Genomic DNA, 24,807 nt, shown 5'->3' with positions numbered 1-24,807 from the left:
ACGTCTATTGCACAGCAGCACCCTTCATTCCACCAGGGCATAAACAGTTTACTTAAGCAGCCTAAAGACTAAAGGAATGGATGCATCTGTCGCTTTGTGGTTCAGCATCATAATGTGATCCACCCATTCCTGGATGCTGTCCTAATGTTCAGGTACAGCCATTCACTGTACAGTGTCCAGTTTTCCTTGTTGAGCAGCTTTTGGAAAGGGGAAAGTGGTCACTGGAGTGCAATTTATCATCGAGTGGTGTCAGTAAGGGCATGAGAGCATGTCAACAGATTGGTACTGGAGACTGTTCCTATAGCAGTGCTGAGAAGCTTACTCCATCCAGTGTTTAGAATACGTGATACTTCTGAAAACTGGAGGCTTTCAATAGCACTACACCAGGGATAGGGGGTGATAGATCTTCAGAGCACATTACATACATTAAAGTCTCCACAAAGAAAGAGCAATTGGGGAAGGTCCCTCGGTATGTAGACTGTTTGGAAATGCATCTCATTGTAAAAACTCATAGTAGAAAGAAGTATTCCATATCTAGAGGCCTCAGGGTTTTATAAGAAAAAAGTGGAAGCAAAGTAGTGGATTCAAGTTTGTTTATAGAGATAGAAGGTATGTTTGAAAAGTATCTGCTTTACAGTTTTCCAAAAAGTGCGATCTTGGAGAAACTGTCTTATACATGGAATGGTCTCTAATTCTCCCCTGTCACAGGTTTTTCTTAACAGAAGTGTCAATTTGTGTAATTTAAATTACAGAAGGAGGGGGGTGAGGGCCAGTCTCAATATAACTGATTCTCTGAATAATGATTTTTCATGGTGACAGTTTTTTCATAGTTTTTAGGAGCTCCTTTTACATTGAGAGAATTGTGTATTATTCTTCAAAAAGGTATGTCTTATGAAATGACTGAATGTGTCAGGGGAAGATAAACACTTTTCCTTTTGTTTATCACAGAAGAGAAAAGCCTGTTTACTAGTTATGAAAACATAAACATCTCTTGCAGGACTTACAGGTACACAATTTTTTTAAAAAAAAATTAAATCTTTTTAGTGAATTTATTCATTTGAGTGTTCCCCTAAGGCAGGGTGGGTCACAGTATACCATCATATCCATTGCTCTAAGGATGTGCTCTAGAGAGAACTTCTGATTGTTTGGTTTCAAGAATGATAGGAAAATATAAGTGAAACTCAATGTCTTGGTTTGTCCTGGAGACACCCTGCAGTGGCCTAACCACTTAAGGTGATTGCTCATGATTAGTTGAAGATCTGAATTCAAATACCGGTACCATTATAGTTCAAATTTTTTTCTTGCTGTGACATATTATAAAAGAACACTGTCTGAAACTTAGTTACGAGTTGAGCCATTTTTGTTTGTACGCTTGTCTACCATTACACACACACACACACACACACACACACACACACACACACACTGTTTGCTATCTTTCCTATAGAATTAACATCCCATCTAATTTTCCCTTTGATCATTTCAGTATGTGCACTATACTGCCCTTCATATCAGATAGTTGTCACATATAAGCAATGCATTACTTTCTGTTATACAACTTTATTTTGAGATGAGTATAAGTTTCCCTTTTTCAGTTATTTGGATCTCACAAAGTGATCATTCATTTTAATAACACTACATCTCATAGAGATATGAAATGGCAGAATGGTATGTCTCTGTTTGTAACATATTAAGCCTCATTGAGATGAAAGAAAAGAGAAAGGAAATGAAACTAAACAATAAAGTAGCAGTGCTAGTGATGTCACTGTACCAGCGAACATGTGTATAATTTTGTGTTCAGGCCTATTAATTTCCATCAGTAAAGTGAAAAATATTACTCTATACTCTTAACTTCTATTGTGTGATTATATTTATATACTTTAAATATAATAATGTGTTTTCACAGACTCAGTTCATAAAAGAACTTGGACTTGGTGGTGGAATGATATGGGCTCTCGACCTCGATGACTTCCGCAATCGCTGTGGTTGTGGCACTTACCCACTGTTGCGTACAATTAATAGTGAACTTAGAGGTCTGACAGCAAACACACATGACTGCACATAAACTTAAGTCCTCTTGAATCTTTATTTATTGTGAAACCATGTGGAACTGTGCCTGGACAAAACATTTGTGTGAGTGGAAGACTTAAGTGATGTGAATGTTGGTGATTTCAACAAAACTGAAAGTTTGTGTCCTACAGCTACCAGTTGCTGTAGCAGAAGGTTAGCACATACAAATAAAATGAGACTGCATCAAGAGAAATTATCACACATGTTTCAAATTCTTTTAAACTTTTAAAGAAAATGAGAGCATGAGATTTGAAGGGGTGTTATCACAAAACATTTGTGATCAAACTCTGCTGTGCCATAACTTAGATTTAAAGGATTCTAAAACAACTAGAACATTTGTTTTATATTTTCAGATGTCTCGCTTTTCCAGCAAATACTGTTAAAAATGTTGGACATAAATGAATGCTCAATTTTAATGATTATTCATGCATATTTCTTGCATTTTAAACTAGACTATGACATTGTACCTTAAAGTTTATGATTCTACTTTGGTTGTGATAAGAAATGTCTATGTCAAATATGTGGGAACTGTAATAATGAAGAACTGTATTAAGTCTGCTCATGTGTGTGACTTCATAGACATATAACAATGAAACAACAAATAAACGGTGAAATTAATTGCTTCTTACAACATATGATCTATGAAACTGAACTGCTGAATTGCCTAGTTATTTACATAGATATATCTCAAAGGACATTTTACATGCTCTACATTCTTTAAATCCTGTTAAAATTGTTAGCTAAAGTTTCATGATTTTGTTGCAAAGGATTTAGAATGCTGAATGAAGTCATGTTGAATCCATTCCCAGTACTGTTTAGTACTTACATTACGTTTTCGTGTTTTAAAATTTGTGTGAGGTATTACACAACATCCTACCTTCTGTAAATTTTATTTCACACAATTTCATGAGCTGTTCTTCATTCTGTTTTTCAATTAGTAGCTTTATTAAAGAACTAGTTCAACCATTTCTGCAAATTGTCTGTGATACTGAGAAAATGTCCAGATGTATGGTTCTGTGCAAAGATGTTAAATTGTTACATTATGTATGGAAGATAAACTGATGGAAATTTGTAAGTGTATATTTAAATTAAACAAAACCAGTTTTAAAGTATAGAACTTCTCATATTTGGCACGGCATTTTATGTTTTGATGCAATCTGGATCTACTGTACAAATGACTGCCTCTCATGTCCTTAAGGTAGAGACTGGATGTAAAATTATGTCAATAAAACTGATTCTTCCACAGCTGATGTTATTTATTTCAGTACTAACTGTCTACACACTGATTTTTTATTTAAGTAAATAAAAACTTTAGAATCAATATACCATTGCTTCACAAATTTTAATTTGGGGGACAGACCAGCTAGTCCTTTAAGTAGAAATACAACATGATGAAGAGGCACATATGAAACAGTGACACACACCTATGGAAAGTGTGTGAAAGACAATGAAGCAAGAGCTATCAGAAATTGAAACCCTGGTGTGAATTTTTTGAATGAATTGTCAGTGCACCAATTTCATTTTGCTTTTTTTACCTATCTTGATAACAAGATATTTCATACCTGTGCATTCATTTAGTATGTAATTATCAGTGTCAACTCCTGCTACTTTTAAGACATTAACATAGTCTGTCCGGAAACTGAAGATTGAGTAGATGAGGCCACCACACTATGCATCCAGCTACATCACAAAGAGTAACTATAAGCTGTTTTTTAAAAATATACCAACCCTTCTGCAGTGCACCTTCTGAATCAGTATGCAGATACATGTGTGTGGTGTTTATTTTTTACTATATGCTTTACTACTATGAGGAGTAAAAAAATGCGTAATTGACATAACACATATAAGAAACAAAAGTCAACAGAATATACATAAATCATCACACATCACACTGTGCTGTATTGCTAACCAGGAAACTGATTCTTGGTGTTCTTGTATTGTCATTATGGCATTCTTCCAGAGAAGGTCAATTCTCCCACCACAAGCATTGCTTGCTCATTAGTTTACAGAAAGATTACACTTGGCTAAGACTGCTTTCTGTGATGTTTAATTATACTGAGAAAAGCTGTTTGCTTTGGAGCAGTTATATGCTTGAACTACCGTTATCTTGGCTTTACGGGATAGCTTGCCGCTGATCCCAGACCTCTAATTACAGTGCTTGTGCCACTGAACTTATTTCCATATTCTGTAGATAATTCTTCATGTGGACTGTCTAATATAATTAATATGCCAATGACAGTGCCACCAATGTGGAGTTACTGAACACAGTTTTCTGCAGTTTCTTCATCAAAGAAGACACAGTAAATATTCCAGAATTGGAATCAGTAACAGCTGCCAACAGTAGTAACTTAGAAGTAGTTAACTTCAGTGAGGGGAAGCAATATAAATTTCTATATAAAGGCCAGTATTCTAATCCAGATTGTACACCAGTTTAATTCCTGTCAGACCATGCTTATACAATAGCCCCATATTTAACAATCATGTTTGATGAAAAATCATCTGTATCTAAGGACCACAAAGATGCACAGGTCACACTAACATACAAGAAATGAAATGGAAGTAATCTGCTGAATTATTCTATGTTGTTAGCAGGAATCTATGCTTTTCATAGTACTGTTAAATTTAAATAATTTGGCAAAACACTTAGCTTCAAAATTTTTATATTTATAAAAAGGCATTTTTTACAACTCATTCCCAGAGTAAAGACTGAAAGTATAAATTTGCTAACTGGAAGAATACACTGCACTCTACCTGGGCTGTACGAACGTGGCAACAGCAAGTGTTCTACCATCTGAAGTATTAAACCAATCAAAACTGTATACAAGCCAGAAATGTCACCGACACATGTAACAAGTCAGGAGAACAAACCAAGACAGAGAGATATTCTTAAACAAACAACATCTATCTGTGGCAGAATACAACAGGTCTGGCATCTGAACTAGTGGAGACATAAGTGATCTGAGTCAGCAGACACCTTTCCTTCTTGCCTTAGGCACCGGTCTCTCTCTCCAATACACATAGCACAGGTGCACTGTGCTGGCAGCTGCTGTAACAAGTTCACTGACTACCAGCATTGTTGGCTCCACATTCTTCGTAGACATGGCATTATGAGTAGGCATGGATACCAGGTCATTACCTTTCAAGAAGTTATTGCTTTTTAGAAAGCTTAGATGTTGGAGTACTCACAGTGCACTTCATGTCAAACTTTTGTTGAATTACAATTCAAGTGTTAGATATGTAAGTGGCATTTCAAATCAAAAGTCTAAAACACTCTTGGTTAACACAAATATTGGACTATAGTCATACCCCAAATTTTTTAACAAAGGTTTTATGTCACCTTGTTGAAGTTCAGACTCAGAGGGGTGGCTTGGGGCACTATCTAGCAACATAATTTCAGGGGTTGGTAGGTTCTTTGATTTCAAATATTTTTTAACAGCTAGAACAAATGCATCAGAAACAAATCTTTAAAGAAATTACCACTCATATAAACATTTTTTGACATTTGTAGTGAACCATAAGTGATGACATGTTAGTGTTTTTTAAGTGTTTTGTTTCTTAAATCTGACAATTACAAATATCAATTTATGGTTGCCACTTCCACTGCTGCATGTTGTAATGGCCAGGCTGTCTGTGGTAGTGTTATGCCTGTGGCTGTTTCATTCATTGAGGCAAAGGTGTTGGTGAGGCAGCATTTCATAGTTTAGCACAGTCTTGTGTAACTGATGAGATACCAGTTTACTTTCTGACACTTTTTTTTCAAATCTTTCAACAAAGTCCTTATCTGCATCATCATCATCACCTGAAATAGCAACATGCCTAAAGTTGCGATGATTTTCCCATCAATGAAGCCAACCTTCACATGTTTCTAATTGGTTACTGGAGTAAAATCAACTGCTAATACTGGCACGCTGTTCAGCATGGGGAACACACCAATGATTGGACACACGGTCAGATAATCCTAGGTCAGATAATCGAGCTTCTACTGTAAGCAGGATTAGAGGAAAGTGTAAGCAGGAACTTGATAGAACAGATGATTAGAGAGGTAGTTAACAAGATTTCAGACACATATAGTAAACTTAAAAAAAAACCTCAACTGGATGGGTATCAGACTTTTAGAAGAACTTGGACAGATAGACGCCAAGCGTTCAAAGGCAAATGACAGGATTTAGTAAGTCAGGAAAAAAAATTAGAAAATGGCAGGTTTCCAGAAACAAAGAGCTCAATTACATAGCAACATTTCAGCAACGAAAAGTGAAACAGTCAGCTCTAATAGTTGAGGTTAGAAGAGAGCCAAGTAGTCACATAGCCACTATAAGTGAAGATGTAGACAGTTTGTTGTAAGGGTGAATAAAATAGATGACAGAGAAGCCTCTGCAGAATCCAGATGGCAAACAGTAGAACTGTAGGTGACAGAGGTGGAGTCTGGGCTCAGGGTTGAAATTTTTACTGTATGTACATTCTAAGCTGAAGGGTCAAACTGAAACTGTCAACAGCCAGGATAACATGCATGTTAGTATTTTAAATGAGAAAATTGAAAAAGAAGAGAAAATTGTAACTGGTGATGATAACCAGTGTAAAAGTAGTGTTTTAAACTTTCAAGAGAATGTAGTGAATATTCAAAAGCAACTGCAGTAATTACAAGAGGGGAGCACATTTAAAAAGTTTAGTACTGCTTATAATACATGGTCTAATGCAAATACACTTTTCCGGTTTGCAGCTGGATCATACTGTGTGACTCCCACAATATTTCATCAATACAACTGTTTGACATCTTCAGGTGGTGGCAAATACTGTTGTCACTACTACAAGACATGACTGATGATAAATGGGCTTCGGTGTCAAAATTTATCTGGCCAGGAGCAGGCAATATGCATGCAAGGGAAGGTGCGCACAGTGGAGGAAAGCAGTGCTCTTAGTCCCCCTGCCAGGAGGCGCAAAGAAGCCTTCTGTGTGTGCACTGTGGGCAAAGACTGTGCTTCCAGACACTCCTGTGGTTAAAAGCTGTATCAAATCTCAGCAGTATCCTGTGATGAACCTTGAATTGGAAGTTCTTGGTTCTTCTGTTTTAATTTAATGGCATCCAATGCTAGATTCCAGGTGGCACTTACTTGAAAAATCCGCATCCCTCTTGATAAGATTGTTCACTGTAAGGATATGTGTGGCCTCCTTAAGTACGCAGTTCCAAAAAGATGATGCTGAGAATAAAACTTCAGTCTTCTCATACAACATGCAATACCCCACATCCAGGCAATGCTCCACTACTGCTGATTTAGCAGGTTGCCCCAGGCATGTACAAAAGTTCTTGCACAGTTCAGCATGTCTGCACAATATAAAAATTGGGTCACTGAAAAACATATGTCATGTCTCTTGAGGATTCTCTCTATTCTTGAAGATGTGCTGCCAAAATATGGCTAGAACACCATTTCAATGGGTGACTCTGCATCTTCATTTATATTCCTGATCTGAACTTGCTCAGAATGAATGCATGGTGTATCTATCAGAATAACCATTCTATTAGAACACCATTCTTAGGTGTTGTAGCTCATCAGGCAGACTGTCAGTATCTGAAACCATATGTGCTCTATGTACCAAAGAGCTTGATAAGACACTATTGCATTGTGCAGGATGATGATAGCTTGTGGTGTGTATATATAACTCAGTATGAGTTGGTTTGCAGTAGACACTAGGTCCCAGTGTATCATTGGCTTTTCTTCTAACCATGACATCCAGGAATGGTAAGAGGTCATTTCTCTTTGCTTCCATGGTGAACTGTATATTCAGATGGAGCAAGTTCATATGCTGAAGAAACATAAGTAAAGTGTATATTCCGTGAAGCCACACCTCAAATGTATTGCTTACATATTGCCAGAAGAAGGAAGGTTGGAGGTTTGCCGACTGTAGTGCTGTTTCCTCAGTCTTCCATAAAATTGTTGGCCACCATGGGAAACAGGGCTTCCTATGGTGACACCATCCACTTATTTAAAATATTGGTTATTGAATAAGAAATAAGTAAGGTAAGCACATGTTTTAACAATGCCACAATGTCTTTCTCAAACTTGCTGCTTATAAGCTCTAACAAGTCCTGCAGACATATTTTTGTAAATAAAGGTACAAAATCAAAGCTAACCAAAATATCCAACAGTTGCAGCTTAAGTGTCTTCAGGAATCTTAGGAAGTCCTCTGAGATCCAGATGTGATGGTCACATTTGCCTATGAGAGGTCTCAGCAGTGAAATAAGATACTTAGCCAGGAAACAGATAGGAACTTGAAAGTTGTTCACTACTGGGGGGGAAGAGGATATCCATCCTTATGTATCTTCAGTAGGCCAAACAAGCTTGGGGGAACTGCAGCTTGTTGACACAGGCCCTTAGTGACTTTGGTCACAATAGAACTCTTCTTGAGAAGGTCAAATGTTTTTCCCTGGATCTGGCCCGTTGGATCCTCTCTTAGCTTGTGACAAGGAGGGTCACTGAGCAGTGCCTTTATCTTACAGTTGTATTCAGCTCATGAGAGAAGGGCAGTGGCATTCCCTGCATTGGCAGGTGAAATGGTGAGGTCTTTGTCCACCTTCAAGTCTTGCAGAGACTTCCTTTCTGCTGAACTGATAGTAAACTTTTTTGGTGTGGCTCAGGTTTAAATTCTGCAGGTGTCCCTTCTAATCTCTTCTACAACATCAGTGGGAGGTTTTAACATTGCCTGTTCTGCCTCAGTTATTGTAACTCAAACAGAAGCTGTCTTAGGTGTCATTGCATAGTTCAAATCTTTCTGTAGCACTGAAACCATTGCATCATCCAGGATCCTATCCTCATGGCCTGATAAATTTCAGTGCCATCAAACAGCATTCAACAGTCATGTCTTGTAGCAGTGACAACAGCATTTATCACCAATTGAAGATATCAGACAGATGCATCGACAAAATATTGTGGGATTTGCACAATATGATCCAGCAGCAAATCCGAGAAGTGTGTTTGCAACAGATCCATTGGAAAAGCATGAAAAGTCACATGGTCTAATATCCCCATGACAAGTTAGCTAAATGGAAGAGACCCAAGGACACAGAAAGGTTTCAGATTGCTTATTCCTGCCTAACAAAGAAGTGAAGCACTCAGAAACACAGTCAAATGTCAATGTAACTTCATACACTTTCAGATCCTAGGAGAGTATATAAGTGATTATAATTGCAATTCTCTGTGATGTAGAGAATAGCCATGAGAGTGCATTAGTGTTGTTCATGTTTATTGTTGTTACCAGGCCTGGCAGGGTGTGTAAGAGGCAAGAACAGCATCAGGTGCTGAATGTTCACTGTGAAGGACATGGGAGATGCCAGGTACATGTGTGAGACAGTGTTATCAGTACCTGACAAGAGTTTGAAAGGGACATCACAGTGGGTCTCCATTTGGCTGAGTGGTCAAATCGTGTAATGTAAGGATTTGTGGGGCATTTGGAAGTGACAGTGACCTGATGTTGGACTGCATGGTAATATGAAGGCAGGTAAACTTGTTTTCAAAGTTGAGATCAACCACATCTGACCACAACAAGGAAGAATTACAGTATTATACACCGAGCACATTGTAACCTCTTCACATCTGCACCTGCCATTTGAGAGCGAGTAATGGGCTCCCTACAACATTCTATGTCATCTTGCGCCATTAGTCAGAGACTAAGCTGCCATTAACACTGCAACACAAATGACTGTATTTTGAATGGTGCCATGATTGGGAAGCATGGACTACTGATGGATGGCAGTGTGTTCAGTGATGATTGTGATCCTGCCCTGCTGCACTACCCCAAATGATTACTGTTGGGGAGCATGCTGGTGACCTAGGAAGAGGTCCCATTCTTTCAATGTTTTGGAGAGGCACCACAGTTACATTCCAGGATCTTAGTATTGGGAGACATTGGGTATGACTTCATGTCATGACTGGTAGTAGATGAGGGAACTCTATCAGCCCAATGATATGTAATGACATTCCGTGTCCTCATGTGGCACTTCTCAGGCATCAGTATCATGGTGTCATTTTTCAACAGGACAATGCTCCTCCAGACATGGCACAGGTCTCTAGGAGCAGTATGCACGATGATGGGGTACTGTCAAGGCCAGCAAGATCCCCAGATCAATCCCCAATAGAACATTTGTGGGACCAGCTCAGGTGGCGTAGCTTGCTATCAAAGAGAATACAATGACTTTATGACACTATTCTCAACAGAATCAGTGTATGCATTCAACCCACATGGGATGCAACCTTATACTGATAAGTGGGTCATACTGGCACATTCTTTGTAAATTTTACTCGATCCTGGAATCACTGAAAAAACGTGACATACTCCGTCTACACATAAAGTTTCATTTCTTTCCTCCTCTCCTTTCACGTGTTTCATCTCTCTCTCTCTCTCTCTCTCTATCTCTATGTCTGTCTGTCTCTCTCTATCTCTCTCTCTCTCTTTCCCAGGCAGTGCATAATAATAAGACTAAGATTTTGTAATCAGATTTTAAACTGCAAGAAACTTCTAGAGGCAGGTGTGGAATCTGACCGTAATTTACTGGTAATGAATTTCAGATTAAAAATAATGATACTTCAGAAAGGTAGGAAATTAAGGCAATAGACCTGGATAAACTGAAGGAGCTGGAAGTTGTTGAGGGTTTAGGAGGAAATGTTAGGGGTAAGTAACACAATTAATTAAAAGTGGATAACCTTGAGCTATGGAATAGTAACTGTAGCAGAGAATCAAATAAGCAAAAAGACAAAGCTCATTATTTGAAGCTGTATGCCAAAAGGAGACAATATTATTCGATTAGTTTTTGATTAATACTTGCAGATGAAATTATGCTATTACATTTGTAGGCAATGGTATCTTACTTGAGTTGTGATATGGATTCCTGCTGTAAAAGTGTTAATCAACTTTTGATATCTTCCTTGTGCTCTGTCCTGGGTAAGTTCGACGTGCCAATTGTGAATTTTTAAGTTTTATTCCTACCATTGCCAGGAAGTAGAGCCTATTCCGGCTGTTGTGTTAACCAAGTAAGCCACTGGATGGTACTGTTGACATTACAACAAAACACTCCAGGCATACGGGAGTTGAGGATACTGGTCAATGGTCAAGCACATGGAACAGCTAACACAGTGTAAACAAGTCTGAAATAATATTTTGTAACTTGGGCACTTTCATGCACCGAAAAACTCACACATTGCAAATTTAACTGTACCTAACCACCCATGCTCAGTACACAGCTGACAGGACAAGCAATATGAAGCAAACCTACTCATCCTCCTCAAGTAGAATTGTCAGAAGCTTAGCTCTAAGGGTATAAATAACCATGCTTGGAGGCTCAAAGCAACCATTCCTGCCATAATTCTGTCTGTGTCTTGAACCAGAGAGAATGACATGCTTTTTAGTTACAGTGGAACCATGACCCATCCTTGGTGATGAAGGTCATCTGACTACCTGCCCACTAATTGACTCATCAAGTTCCAGCAATGTGCATCTACCTGTGGCATAGCTGCCATTGGGCTCGCGAAACTTCACCAATGCAGGGAGTGATGTGCAGCCAGTGTCCTTCTTCTGAGAGACTTTGGCCTACAGGTGCAAGCTGTCTATGATCTGGCTGGGGGAGGAATGCCCGCATGGCCTCCTAGCCGCCTAGATGGGGCATTTCTGCTCAGCAATGGGAACCTGGTGTTGACTACTGCCAACAAGCACCCTAGATGGGGACTACAAGTAAGTGTGGGGTTGCAAAGCCAGCAAGACTTCAGAGGATGTGGGTGGGCTGCCTCATTCTTCACTGCTGTTGGCACGCACAATGTCAAGACAATGGACATCACTGGTGAATTGTGGCATCAGCGCATTCTGTGATCAGTTGCATTTCTAAGCAACAAGCATGGCTGTGAGGACAGCCAGAGGGCTGTATAAGACTGCTTGAAAAAGTGCCTGTCAATACTATCACTGTTTGACTGTATGCCCCAGTGTAAATCTGCTCTCTCCCTCACCCATCACAATGTACAGTGGTCTGGACTCGGACAAGTCATTACATTTGCTTAGGTAATAGTGTTTAATCTTGCATTCTAGATAGGACAATTTTTTAACTGCTTCCAGTACCATGTCATTCCCAAGTTATATTTGAAGTATATTGTAAAAAAAAATCCTCAAGTCTGTATTAGTGACAGTGACACTAGTTATTGCCCACCATCCATGTGGAGCACATATTGGTCTCACCGCGGACTTCTAGTACTCAACCACACACAACTGATATCATCAAAGTGTCAAAACTAGTTGCCAAATATATATGAAATCTTAAATACAGCTGGAGGAGTTTCATTTTCAATAAAAAAAATTATACCAGCTGATGTCCCACCGTCATCCAATTTAAATATGGATGTATGAAGAAGAAACAGACATGGTGGTGGTGCACAGGCAGGCTTCAGCTGGGCTGTTCACATCACAGACGCCCCCCCCCCCCCCCCCCCACACACACACACTGTTCTTTGAGAGCTTGCCTACGATGCAGAAAGTGGAGGATCCAGATAATCCCCCTGCAGAGAGACACACTAGATGCCCTTCACGGTCTGGGCTTGCCCTGTTCCATCTGGCAGGAAGCCAAATGCCACCTGGTTGCATCACTGTAAACACTGCATGCTATACACTACAGGCTCCCTTCTCACATCCCACCTAGGATAAAGTTATGCTCAGCAGATAGACACTCAGGTTTACTCAAATTCTGGTATGAGATAGAGATGTCAAACCTCAAGTTACACATGAACAATGTTTATGTGTCATCTCTTATTGTTGAGGAATGTTAGGTTTTCTGCGGGTAACATTTCTTTACATTTTATTGATACAAGTAGTCATAGTATTGTACAATTTGCATGTATGGTATCAAACAAGTCAGCATACATTTTCTCACATAATTTTTACAATAATTTTTACAATTATATTGTTACAATTGTAATTGTTTCATGAAAGTTTGTTCAGTATTACAAGCAGGTAATAGACACCACATTATACTTTCACTTGTTCATACTTTAAGGAAACATGCACTGTAATCAGGCCCAAATGATCAATTATTAAGAAATTAGTTAAAATTTATTACGTTTTCAAAAAAAAAATATTTTTTTTTTAATTTCAGCTGGTAATTTATTATACATCCATATCCCAACATGTAGGACAATTTTCTGGTAACAAGTTGGTCTTGACCGAATCATATGTAGGTCAGAATGCTGTCTTATTTCATAGCTGTGAATGTGTTCATTTAATATTAATAGGCTGTCTTTGATTAACAGGTAGGTTTTAACAAATGATATAATACTGTAAATGTATACAGATGCCAGTGTCATAATGCCAAGTTTCTTGATAAGTTTCCTGCATGAATCATTATATCTCAAATTACATATTATACATATTGCCTTTTCTTGCATTTTAAAGATATCTCTGCTTCAGGGTGAGGTCCCTCAGAATATCACATACTGTAGTATGGAGTAAAAGTAAGAATAATATTCTTGTGTAAGGACTAATTTGATGATTGATTTGCTGAATAACCGTAGAATATAAACACAGTTGACAGATTATTTGGGTGTTGCATTTAAGGTTTTCTTCAAGCCTTTACAGTTTTTCCAAGCAGTACAACACATGTTGTAAGAACTGGATAGTGACTGTATCCTTCACAGTAGCCAGAAGATGAAATTGCATTCCTGTTATATCACAACTTGTGCCATTTATTAATATATTACTGTTTCAAAGTTCTACATTGGTCATGCCTATGGAATTTCCATTTTGGTAACAGTTTATGATAACAACTGCTGGCAAGCAAACTGAATAAATCCACTGCACTCCCACTCAAGAAATGTGGCGTTTCTCTTTGACACACTGATATTTCCATTTTCTCTAATAACAACTGTACATCACATGCCTGTACATTATTCTGCATCACTCTAGCTGAACAAATTGTAATGCTGTCTTTCATACATTGTTGTAATTCTGGTACTGCCATGAAGCTTCCCTTTGTTCTGATGTTAATAATAATACTTCTTGTGTTTGTATTTGGATCCATTTGTTTACAGTTCCCCATTTTATCAGATAAGGGTGAATACTGATACTGTGCGTTCATATCCACTATCAGAAAATTAATGGATACATCCAGTTTTGTTCTAGATGAACCAACTTCAATGGTTTTGCATGTTAGAGTCCAAGTAGGTTTCTCTCGATTAGAGTTACTACCTGTTGCAGTTGTGTGTGGAATTCTTTTTATGTCTGGTGCCTAGTGCTAGTAGGAATTGTGTTGTAAGCAACAATGCAGAACTCTGCATAACTCAGATGGCCACACGTTGCACAGTAAACTGATTCTTGCTCTATTGGTGCATCCAGGTTTATGGCATTCAAGCTTAACTGCTAAGCTTACAACTGTCTGGCTGTGGCCATTTCCCCATTTCATGCACTTAACAAAGCCTGCAGTCTTTCGAAGTTTCCAAGTTGTTACTTATTGTCTGCACAATACTTTATGTACATAGCACCAGCTCTGTAGTCAATTCTCTTACTATTTTCCTTTTGTTAAGCACCTTCCTTGTATGTCATTCTACTGCAGTTCTAGTGGTTTCTGCTATTTCCCTTGTTTGTTGTACTGTGTTATTTAGGTTTTGTATATCTTCACTGTCTGCTGTGCCGAATACGGCTTTCAGTAATTCCTCTCCCACACCCAACCATCCTTTTTTCTTCCTGATTAATGTCTGTGGTGCTATTTCTGTCCACTTGTTTTCTTGCACTGTTTCTCTTATGAAAGCCTTAGCTCATGACACTCATTTTGTATTTCCTCCAAAATATTCCCTTTCTGTGCTTTCTCATGTAATTCTGTGACTACCTCCTGTAACCTGCGCACTTCATTTCGTGTTTCTCATATGCCGAATGTTAACCCTATCACACACCGATTGTTAATAGCGCATTGGGCTGTCTGGAGAACAGTATACCAAAATTAAATGGCTGGTTCTGAACTGTATTTGGGACTCCTTCCTTGATGAATTGAAATGTTATTAGGACTACAATAAACTTCCCATACACTACCTGAGAGCGAGTAACGTTTCATCAATTCCTTCCAACTTTCAAAAATGTGTGTACACATAAAGAAAAGGAAAATAAACTCTAGCCTAGTCAACACAACCTTCTGACCTCTATCATACATGATAAGTCATAAATACATAGCAACACTGGAAGATAAGGAATTTACATCAAATTGTAGAACATTTGACCATAACTACTTATTTTGTGAGCTGAGGCATAAGGCATATTGCAAACATCTTGATCATCAGTACATACCTGTTTCCTGGTGTGTTTCGAGGCCTTTTTTGAGACTGGTTTAACTGATGGAACTTGTGGTAACGCTTTGGCTGCTCCTTTAGATGGTTTAACCCTTTTTATATGAACAACAGATCTTTTTGTTGGCAACTGAACATAACACTTACAAGTGATATCATTTCAATGACCTGGTTCAAGCTGTGGTACTTAGATAAAAACTTTATAGTTTTTACCTTTTGAAGTACATGGTTATTTAATGATACCCATTGACTACCCTGCATTGTGGTAGTTTCCTTGTACATTGACACACAAAGATTTTGTATTGGCTCATTTTATTCTTTCCCAAACTTCAAACCAAAGTTTTTAGAATTCTTTTACTGGCTCCCTATTAGCTCTAAGCTTGGATTTCAAAATATCAAAATTAGAGGGCAGTTTTCTACCATGTACTATATTGTATGGAAAACAAGTGGTTCTAGTGTGAACTTTAAAATTGTATATTGAAATTATGAATGCTATGTACATGTCCATTCATTGTGTTGGCTGCTAACAAGAGGATTAACATTTTGGATATTGTCCTGTGAATGCTTTCAATTTGTCCATTTGCTTGTGAGCGGAAAAAATTTGTTCTTAACTTGTGAATGTGAAGCAAATGGCACAACTGCTTCATTAGACTCAAAATGAAAATTGTACCTTGGTTGTTATTATGGTATCTGGTACTCTGAACTTAAGGATCCAATTATTTACCATCACTTGTATTACTGCGTTAGTTTGGTGGGTCTGGGATTGCCAACATTTCAGTGTATCTGTAAAATGATCTGTAATTGTTAATATGAGCTTATTCCCTGCAGGAGTCCTGTTAAATGGTCTTAAGACATCCAACATGATCATTTCGAATTGTGTGTCTGCTTTCGGCAGTCTTTGCAATGGGTCTTTTGAGGGAAAGATCAGCCATTTGTGACAAGTGACTCTGATGACCTGTTAACATGTTTCCATGCACTTGTTGCAAAACTTTGTCTCTGAACAGTGCTAGAACTACCACACATGGTTCAAACTTGACAGTCTACAGAATAAGCCATCATTAATCACAAACTGTGACTGCTGTTTGAGTACATGGCTCTCTACATCACTTGCCTGTGTCTTCTGCCATTCATGTACACTTCTGTCTATTGTTTGCAGTACCCTGAATTTTCACATGTTGTTAAGCTATTGCAGGGTTGCTTTAATCCACAATGAGCAACACGAATTATTCACTGAGGAAGAGTAGTAAAACAAAATATGGCAGTGAGAAAAGCAGTCCCAGTTCAGACGCAATCAGGAGTAACTTTGCGTTTTGTTACCACATGTAGGTCATTTCAGGGTTTGAAATTTAATGTGTTAATATCCGGAAACACTATTACTAAGCATTTTTAAATACACACATCAAAAAAGTTTTGCATCACCCCGGTTTCCAGAACTCCTGAAGACAGACGTTGACTTTGGATATTGTATCACAGACACAGCCCCTTTGACTGTTCAGAGATGTCACTAACCCCACCCAAAGATGTAAACAACCATGCATGAGCAGTGCCTATTGAATGGAGGGAGTCTGACAGCTGATCAGTTCCAGTCATTCCACCAAGAAGGAGGTATGCGGCTCATGTCATCTGTAGTTCAACCAAGCCTAGATGGTCAATGCTGCGGTTCAATCGCATCCGCATTGTTACTTTGTGCCAGGAAGGGCTCTCAACAAGGGAAGTGTCCAGGCATCTCCAAGTGAACCAAAGTGATGTGGTTCAGACATGGAGAAGATACAGAGAGACAGGTATTGTCAATGATATGGCTTGCTCAGGTTGCCAAAGGGCTACTACTGCAATGGATAAGCACTACCTACAGATTATGGCTTGGAGGAACCCTGATAGCAATGCCACCATGTTGAATAATGCTTTTCATACAGCCACAGGATGTCGTGTTATGACACAAACTGTGCGCAATAGGCTGCATGATGTGCAGCTTCACTTCAGATGTCCATGGCGAGGTCCATCTACGCAACCACAGCACCATGCAGTGCAGTACATATACGCCCAACAACATGCTGAATGGACTGCTCAGGATTGGTATCACATTCTCTTCACCATTGAGTGTTGCATATGCCTTCAACCAGACTATCGTGGGAGATGTGTTTGGAGGCAACCCGGTCAGGCTGAACGCCTTAGTGACACTGTCCAGTGAGTGAAGCTAGGTGGAGGGTCTCTGCTATTTTGGGGTGGCATTATGTGGGGCCAACGTACGCCGCTTGTGGTTATGGAAGGCACCATAATGGCTGTACAATACGTGAATGCCATCCTCCAATCAATAGTGCAACCATATCGGCAGCATATTGCCAAGGCATTCATCTTCATGGACGACAATTCGCCTCCCCATTGTGCACATCTTATGAATGGCTTCCTTCAGGATATCAACATTGCTTGACTAGAGTGACCAGCATGTTCTCCAGACATGAACCCTATCGAACATGCCTGGGATAGATTGGAAAGGGCTGTTTATGGACGACATGACCCACCAACCACTCTGAGGGATCTACGCTGAATAGTCGTTGAGGAGTGAGACAATCTGGACCAACAGTGTCTTGATAAACTTGTGGATAGTACGCCATGATGAATACAGGCATGTATCAATACAAGAGGATGTGCTACTCGGTATTAGGAGTACAGGTGTGTACAGTAATCTGGACCACCACCTCTGAAGGTCTTGCTGTATGGTGGTACAACATGCAATGTGTGGTTTTCATGGGCAATAAAAAGGGTATAAATGATGATTATGTTGCTCTCTATTCCAATATTCTGTACAGTTTCCGGAACTCTCGGAACCGAGGTGATGCAAAACTTTTTATGAGGAGTGTATTTTCGTAAATTACATTTAATGACTGATTGCATAAGTATGGGTTGTTTCCATATCACTAAATAAATTAAACCATCAATTCCTTGTGCACTTTAAAAGGATTCAAAGTCTAAACCATTTGAACTTTGCATATATTGTTGTATTTTAAGAGAAGTGAAACTGCAAAAATTTGAACAGAGTGGCGAATTGTCGGGCAGATAATACTCGCCCTCACACACTCAGTATGTAAACCTGTTGCTAACACAACATTGAGAATAGTTTGGTTGGCATCAGTCAGTGATTCTAGTAGTGGTAATATGACAATACTCTGAAAATGTGAAAGTTCAGACAATAATCGCCCTCAGACAGTCATTATATTGACGATAATATTGAATGTAGAGCTGCCACCAGTTCAGTTTTTGGTAGAACTGTCCCAGAATTTAAAGTACTGTCCTGGATCCCAGGTAGAGAGACTCAGAGCAGGAGGAGATTAGTGTTTAACATCCCTTTGACAGCCAGGTCGTTAGGAATAGAGCACAAGTTTGGATTATGGAAGGATGGGGGTGGAAATCGGCCATGCCCTTTCATAGGAACCATCCCAGTATTTGTCTGAATCGATTTAGGGAAATCACGGAAAACCTAAATTAGGATGGCTGGACATGGGTTTGAACCATCATCCTCCCGCATGCAAGTCAGTGTGTTAATCACTGTGCCACCTCACACGGTGAGGAACTTGGGACACACTTTTGTCCCACCTTGTGCCAAATTTGCGAGTCTGTGAATTATGCTACTGAAGAAAAGAAATGATGAAACTTCCTGGCAGATTAGAACTGTGTGCCTGACTGAGACTCGAACTCGGGACCTTTGCCTTTCGGGGGCAAGTGCTCTACCATCTGAGCTACCGAAGCACGACTCACGCCCAGTCCTCACAGCTTTACTTCTGCCAGTATCTCATCTCCTACCTTCCAAACTTTACAGAAGCTCTCCTGCACACTCCACTGCAGAGTGAAAATCTCATTCTGGAAACATCCCCAGGCTGTGGCTAAGCCATGTCTCCGCAGTATCCTTTCTCTCAGGAGTGCTAGTCCTGCAAAGTTCGCAGGAGAGCTTCTGTAAAGTTTGGAAGGTAGGAGACGAGATACTGGCAGAAGTAAAGCTGTGAGGACCGGGCGTGAGTCGTGCTTCGGTAGCTCAGATGGTAGAGCACTTGCCCACGAAAGGCAAAGGTGCCGAGTTCGAGTGTCGATCGGGCACACAGTTTTAATCTGCCAGGAAGTTTCATATCAGAGCACACTCAGCTGCAGAGTGAAAATCTCATTCTGAAAAGGAATGATGTCTGAATTTCCTCTCCCAGTCATTATACATGATTCAAAATACATATTTGCCTGTTAAATGAGTGAGTATTGTGTACTTAAGTTGATACTGGTAGTGTGTGCACGTCCAGATTGAGCAGTTTAGAATTCGAAAGGATTGGCATTTGGAGAAGATGTTTTGTCCTTCCTCTAATGATGAAGACAGCTCATCCATTCCAGAGAAGAAAATTAAAAGATGCATTTCTTTCAATGAAGACTGGTTAGAAAACAAAGACTTTTTCCACATGACAGATGAAAGAGAACGACTTTGCAGCAAAATGTGTGATTTGTCCCACCACATTTTTGATAAAATTTGAAGGAAGAAAAGCTGTAGTGGATCATCAGAAGACACAAAAATACATTATGGCGCTACAGCAGTTTCGTAAAAATAAAACACTTGTAACTTTCTTTGTTAAGAAGCATATGCCTGAACAAGATGCCATGATAAGTGCTGAAGCTGCATCTGTTTATCACAGTGTAAACCACAGCATTAGCCACACATTATCGTATTGCCAAATGAAACTGCATCATTCCTAGGTTCCAGACAGTAAACACTAATATTTGTTCTAAAATTTTGTGTGGGCCCATGCAGTCAAGCAATAGGCCAGCTTCATGGAGCCTGTATGAACATTGAGAGCTATGAAATGTCAAAACCTCTATGACATATGCAATAAAACTATTCATGTGTACTCGTGCCATGCATAATTCAGTAGTGGTTCTAGTACGCCTTAGTACCCTACCTCCACAAGGCTTTTACGTTTCTGTGTCTTCATATGGTTCACACAGAGCAAACATAAAAAAAAAAAAATCCTCATGCACTTCAGTATTTTGATGTTAACCATGGGATATGGCAGAGTTTGCTAGATATTTATAAAGACTCCAAAGAAACCCACACAGACATTTTCCCCGCAACAAAGAACTTTACATAATCTAATGACTTTGACATGAATCAAGTAAGTGCATACAGTGCTGAGAATACTCCTGTGAACTATGGCAAAAACAATTCAGTTCTTGTTTTACTGGTACTGAAAAACAAAAATCCATCCATTATGATAGCTAACTGCAACTCCCAGGTCATAAATAATATTGTAAAACAGTCTCAAAACATTTCATATTGACGTAGAAGCATTAGTTAAAATCTGCAGTGAATTTGATTCCTCTGCATCAAATATTCTGTCACACACAGAATTTTCAGAGGTTTGTAACTCATTTGCTGAAATAATCTTCAGTATGATGAAGAACCACTGGTCAGAAGAATGAAAGCAGGTGTCCATGATCTTAGTGAAAAGCAAAGTTCAAATAAAAGTGAACTTTTCTGAAAGCTGTGGTGAATTCTTGAATTTTCTGAAAGAGGGAAGAGGCAGTGAATCGCTACTGAAAGCAGCAAAGCAGCAAAGAGCAACACAAAATATGCATTCAAAAATACAGAACAGTAATCATGTTACTATCACACATTTCCTTCAAGATTTTTTTTTTATCTGGACCTAGACTTGAACTTATTATATTACGTGTAAATGTTAATATGCATTCATGTGACTTAACAAATGAGAAAGCGTTGGTATGTTGATAGAGACAATAAAAAAGACACAAACACACACACAAATTTCAAGCTTTCGCAACCCTAGGCTGCTTCATCAGGAAAGAGGGAAGGAGAGGGAAAGACAAAAGGATGTGGGTTTTAAGGGAGAGGGTAAGGAGTCATTCCAATCCCAGGAGTAGATTTACATTTACATATGTCTGCCTGTGTCTGTATATGTGCGGATGGATATGTGTGTGTGTGTGCAAGTGTATACCTGTCCTTTTTTCCCCCTAAGGTAAGTCTTTCCACTCCCGGGATTGGAATGACTCCTTACCCTCTCCCTTAAAACCCACATCCTTTCGTCTTTCCCTCTCCTTCCATCTTTCCAGATGAAGCAACCTTGGGTTGCGAAAGCTTGAAATTTGTGTGTGTGTTTTTTATTGTCTCTATCAACATACCAACGCTTTCTCATTTGGTAAGTTACAGCATCTTTGTTTTTATATATATTTTTCCCATGTGGAATGTTTCCCTCTATTATATTAATATACATTCAAAAATACAAAACAGTAATCATGTTACTATCACACATTTTCTTCAAGATTTTTTTAAATCTGGGCCTTGACTTGAACTTATTAATTACGTGTAAATGTTCATTTAAAAATTCATTTGATGCTTGAATGGCAAATTCATACATTAAAAATAAAAATGAAAAGATGAAGTCTTTCTTTTTTCCTTTTTTGCTAATGCAGTATTAAAAACAAATTTTGATATGTTTACAAATTATAGGAAAAACAATTTGGTTATGGTATTTACGATATTTGTAATAAACTGAGAGCATTTCCTTCATTCCGTATCAAAGAGAAATTGTCCAGACCAAGGTCTCTTGAAAGATGTCATACCTAATCAAACATGTGGGGGCCACTTAACTTCCATGGGACATTTCTACCATTGCAGATGATAGGCATGAATCGTATGTTGTTTAGCACTGTGTGAATGACTTTAACTGCTAAAAGCCATGACAGCAGAGCTCAGTAAAACATCTACAGACTGTACAGCCAATAAGAAAGCAATACTTATGTAGTATGCAGAGCATCAGCGGAAATATCAAAAAATGCGGGTGGAATACAAAGAGCATTGGGCTATTGCTTCCGCTAATTTCTTCTGCAGGCAGTTTGAAATGAATTGCAGGGCCGCTGACTTGCCACCCACAGTCCATACCATTGAAGCAAAGCAATGTGTTATGATTTCATCAGTGGTAACAACAGCGGTCTGACAACAACCAGAAACTGGTTGTTGTAGCAATTTTTATATACCTGGTATAGCGTACTACCACAAGACGTCATGCATATCGAGAAATAGTCATACAAGTGTTATAAAACAATGTGAAACTAGTATTAAGTATGCTTCCTGCAGTCAAAAAATGGTTCAAATGGGTCTAAGCACTATGGGACTTAACATCTGAGGTCATCAGTCCCCTAAACTTAGAATTACTTAAACCTAACAACGTAAGGACATCACATGCATCCTTGCCCGAGGCAGGATTCGAACCTGCGACTGTAGCAGCAGCACAGTTCCAGACTGAAGTCCTGCAGTCCACAAAAAGAAATATAAATTTTGTGGTAAGTATACTTTCCATGTAAATCTGCAGGATTTTGTGGTCATTCTCACTCAAGGTAAAACCTTCTAGGATGTTAAATCATGTCAGACAAGTGTTCAACTAATTGTGAACATATCCAGAAACTTAGATGGTGTAGAAGAAACTGATGAAGAACATGACACGACCTAACATCCTAGAAGATATTACCTTCAATAATCTTTCCATGTCTCATGGAATAAATATTTGGTGGAAAGCATACTTCCCATTTGCCAACAACATCATCTGGTACGTGTGAACGCAATAAAGAAATACTGCAATTGCTGCTAAGTACATTCCCTGCTTCCTAAGAAATGATTAATCACTTTGTGCTATTGCCTGTCTGATTTTTATTCCTCTCTGCTTCTGTCATCATCAGATCTTTTGCTGCTCAAATAGTGAAAATTATCTGTTACTTTTAGTTCCTTATCTCATACCTAAATTCTGATCAGCACTGCGTGTCTAAATATACGGGGTGCATATAATTAATATGCAGCTACTCACAGACCTTTAATGTGGGCTGTAATTATAATATGGCAGCAAAACTTGGTAGAACTGCTAAAATGTCAATACAGAAGCGATTTATGCTGAAAAAAAATTAGTTTCAATTTTGGGCCACCGGGTGCAAATCTGGCACTGTACAGCATCTCATCAACACCTCTGGTGCTCATATTGAAGAAATTGTCTAAGTGGCAGTTAACAATAAAATCATCATTATAATTTTGTCACTTGGTTGACCTTCTCTGCCCACATTTTGTTCCTAATCCATTACATATGGAAACATTTCTACACGTCTTTCTGGCATTCACTGCACCAGACTTGCACTTGGTGGGCAAAACTGGAACTAATTTTCTCCAGCATAAATCAATTCCGTATTAACACATTAGAATATCTAGCAAGTTTCGCTGCCACACGATGATTGCAGTCTACACTGGACCTCTGTGAGTAGCTGCACTTTAATTATAATTGGTACATTCCATTGCCCTTGTTTTACTTTTGTAAACAGTTTATAACGTTTTAAGGCATTATCTGCACCATTCAACTAGTCTTTGAAGTTCTTTGCTGTCTCTGACAGATTTACAATGTCAGAGGCAAACATCAAACTTTTTATTTTTTCTCTCTGTACTTTAAAGTGCAGTCCACATTTCTTCTTGGTTTCCTTTGGTGCATGCTCACAGTATCATCCTGCATAGACTTCACCACTGTCTTCTCAAACAGAGATTGACTTTCAAATTCTTTGACTCTTAAACTACATCCTGGTTTCTATACAAGTTGTACATGACATTTTGCTTCCTCTGTATTACCCACGGCACCATCAATATTTCCAAAACATTTCTCTAAATCTGCAAATTCTATAAGTGTAAGTAGAGTTAACAGACATTGAATCAAAAGAATACTGTGTTATCACCACAGGGAAGTACTTAATAGGGCTGATGCCAATTCTAAGTAACATTTCCAAGGATTTCATCACAAGGCACTAAAGTTGTAGTTTATTCAAGCAGTAGTATTTAGTTAAATTTCAAGAACAGATATTAATTTGTTCTGTAAAAAGGCTAGTTTTTCCTTTTTACCAAGAAAAGCAAATAACTTTCTTCCAAAGAAGAGACTTAATCTTTTCAAATCGAAGAATACTTTCTCTAAATTTTCAGGTAGAATTTTTTGTTTCTCAAGAGGAATTCCTAAGAGTGCAGAACCTAACTTGTTCCATGCAAGAAGTTAATTAAGGCCATGATGACAGGTGAAAGTACATGGGCCAATGAAGAACAATTTGAGTGCACAAGGCTGCATAGATGGGAGGATGCAGACTTGTTATTAATAATGTAACCATTAAAATACACACAAAACAAAAAATAACACACTCCACGAAAAAATTATCCAACTGGGATGGAAATTGATATATGTGATGTAGAAGCACAGACAAACAAGATCACAATTTCTGAAAAATTGAATGACTGATTCAAGTGAAAGTGGTCCACCTCTAGCCCTTAAACAAGCAGTTATTCGACATGGCATTGATTGACAGAGCTGTTGGATGTCCTCATGAGGGATCTCATGCAAAATTCTGTTCAATTGACACTTTAGATTGTCAAAATCCTAAG

General features: G+C 38.7%; 1 protein-coding gene across 1 annotated transcript in view; it reads left to right on the top strand.

The window, feature by feature from the left end:
* The window catches only part of LOC126176627 (probable chitinase 10), a gene marked incomplete at its 3' end in the record, with an annotated part of 192,366 nt that extends 183,624 nt beyond the window's left edge, over positions 1–8,742 (top strand). The window contains exons 43-44 of the mRNA XM_049923786.1: positions 1,907–2,033; positions 8,717–8,742. Of these exons, the coding sequence (XP_049779743.1) occupies positions 1,907–2,033; positions 8,717–8,742 (153 nt within the window). The remainder of the gene's footprint in view (positions 1–1,906; positions 2,034–8,716) is intronic.
* Between the last annotated feature and the right edge of the window lie 16,065 nt (positions 8,743–24,807).

This window comes from Schistocerca cancellata, chromosome 3 (assembly GCF_023864275.1).
Source record: "Schistocerca cancellata isolate TAMUIC-IGC-003103 chromosome 3, iqSchCanc2.1, whole genome shotgun sequence".
In the NCBI taxonomy this organism is placed as follows: domain Eukaryota; kingdom Metazoa; phylum Arthropoda; class Insecta; order Orthoptera; family Acrididae; genus Schistocerca; species Schistocerca cancellata.
This window is presented reverse-complemented; position numbering and strand designations above follow the sequence as displayed.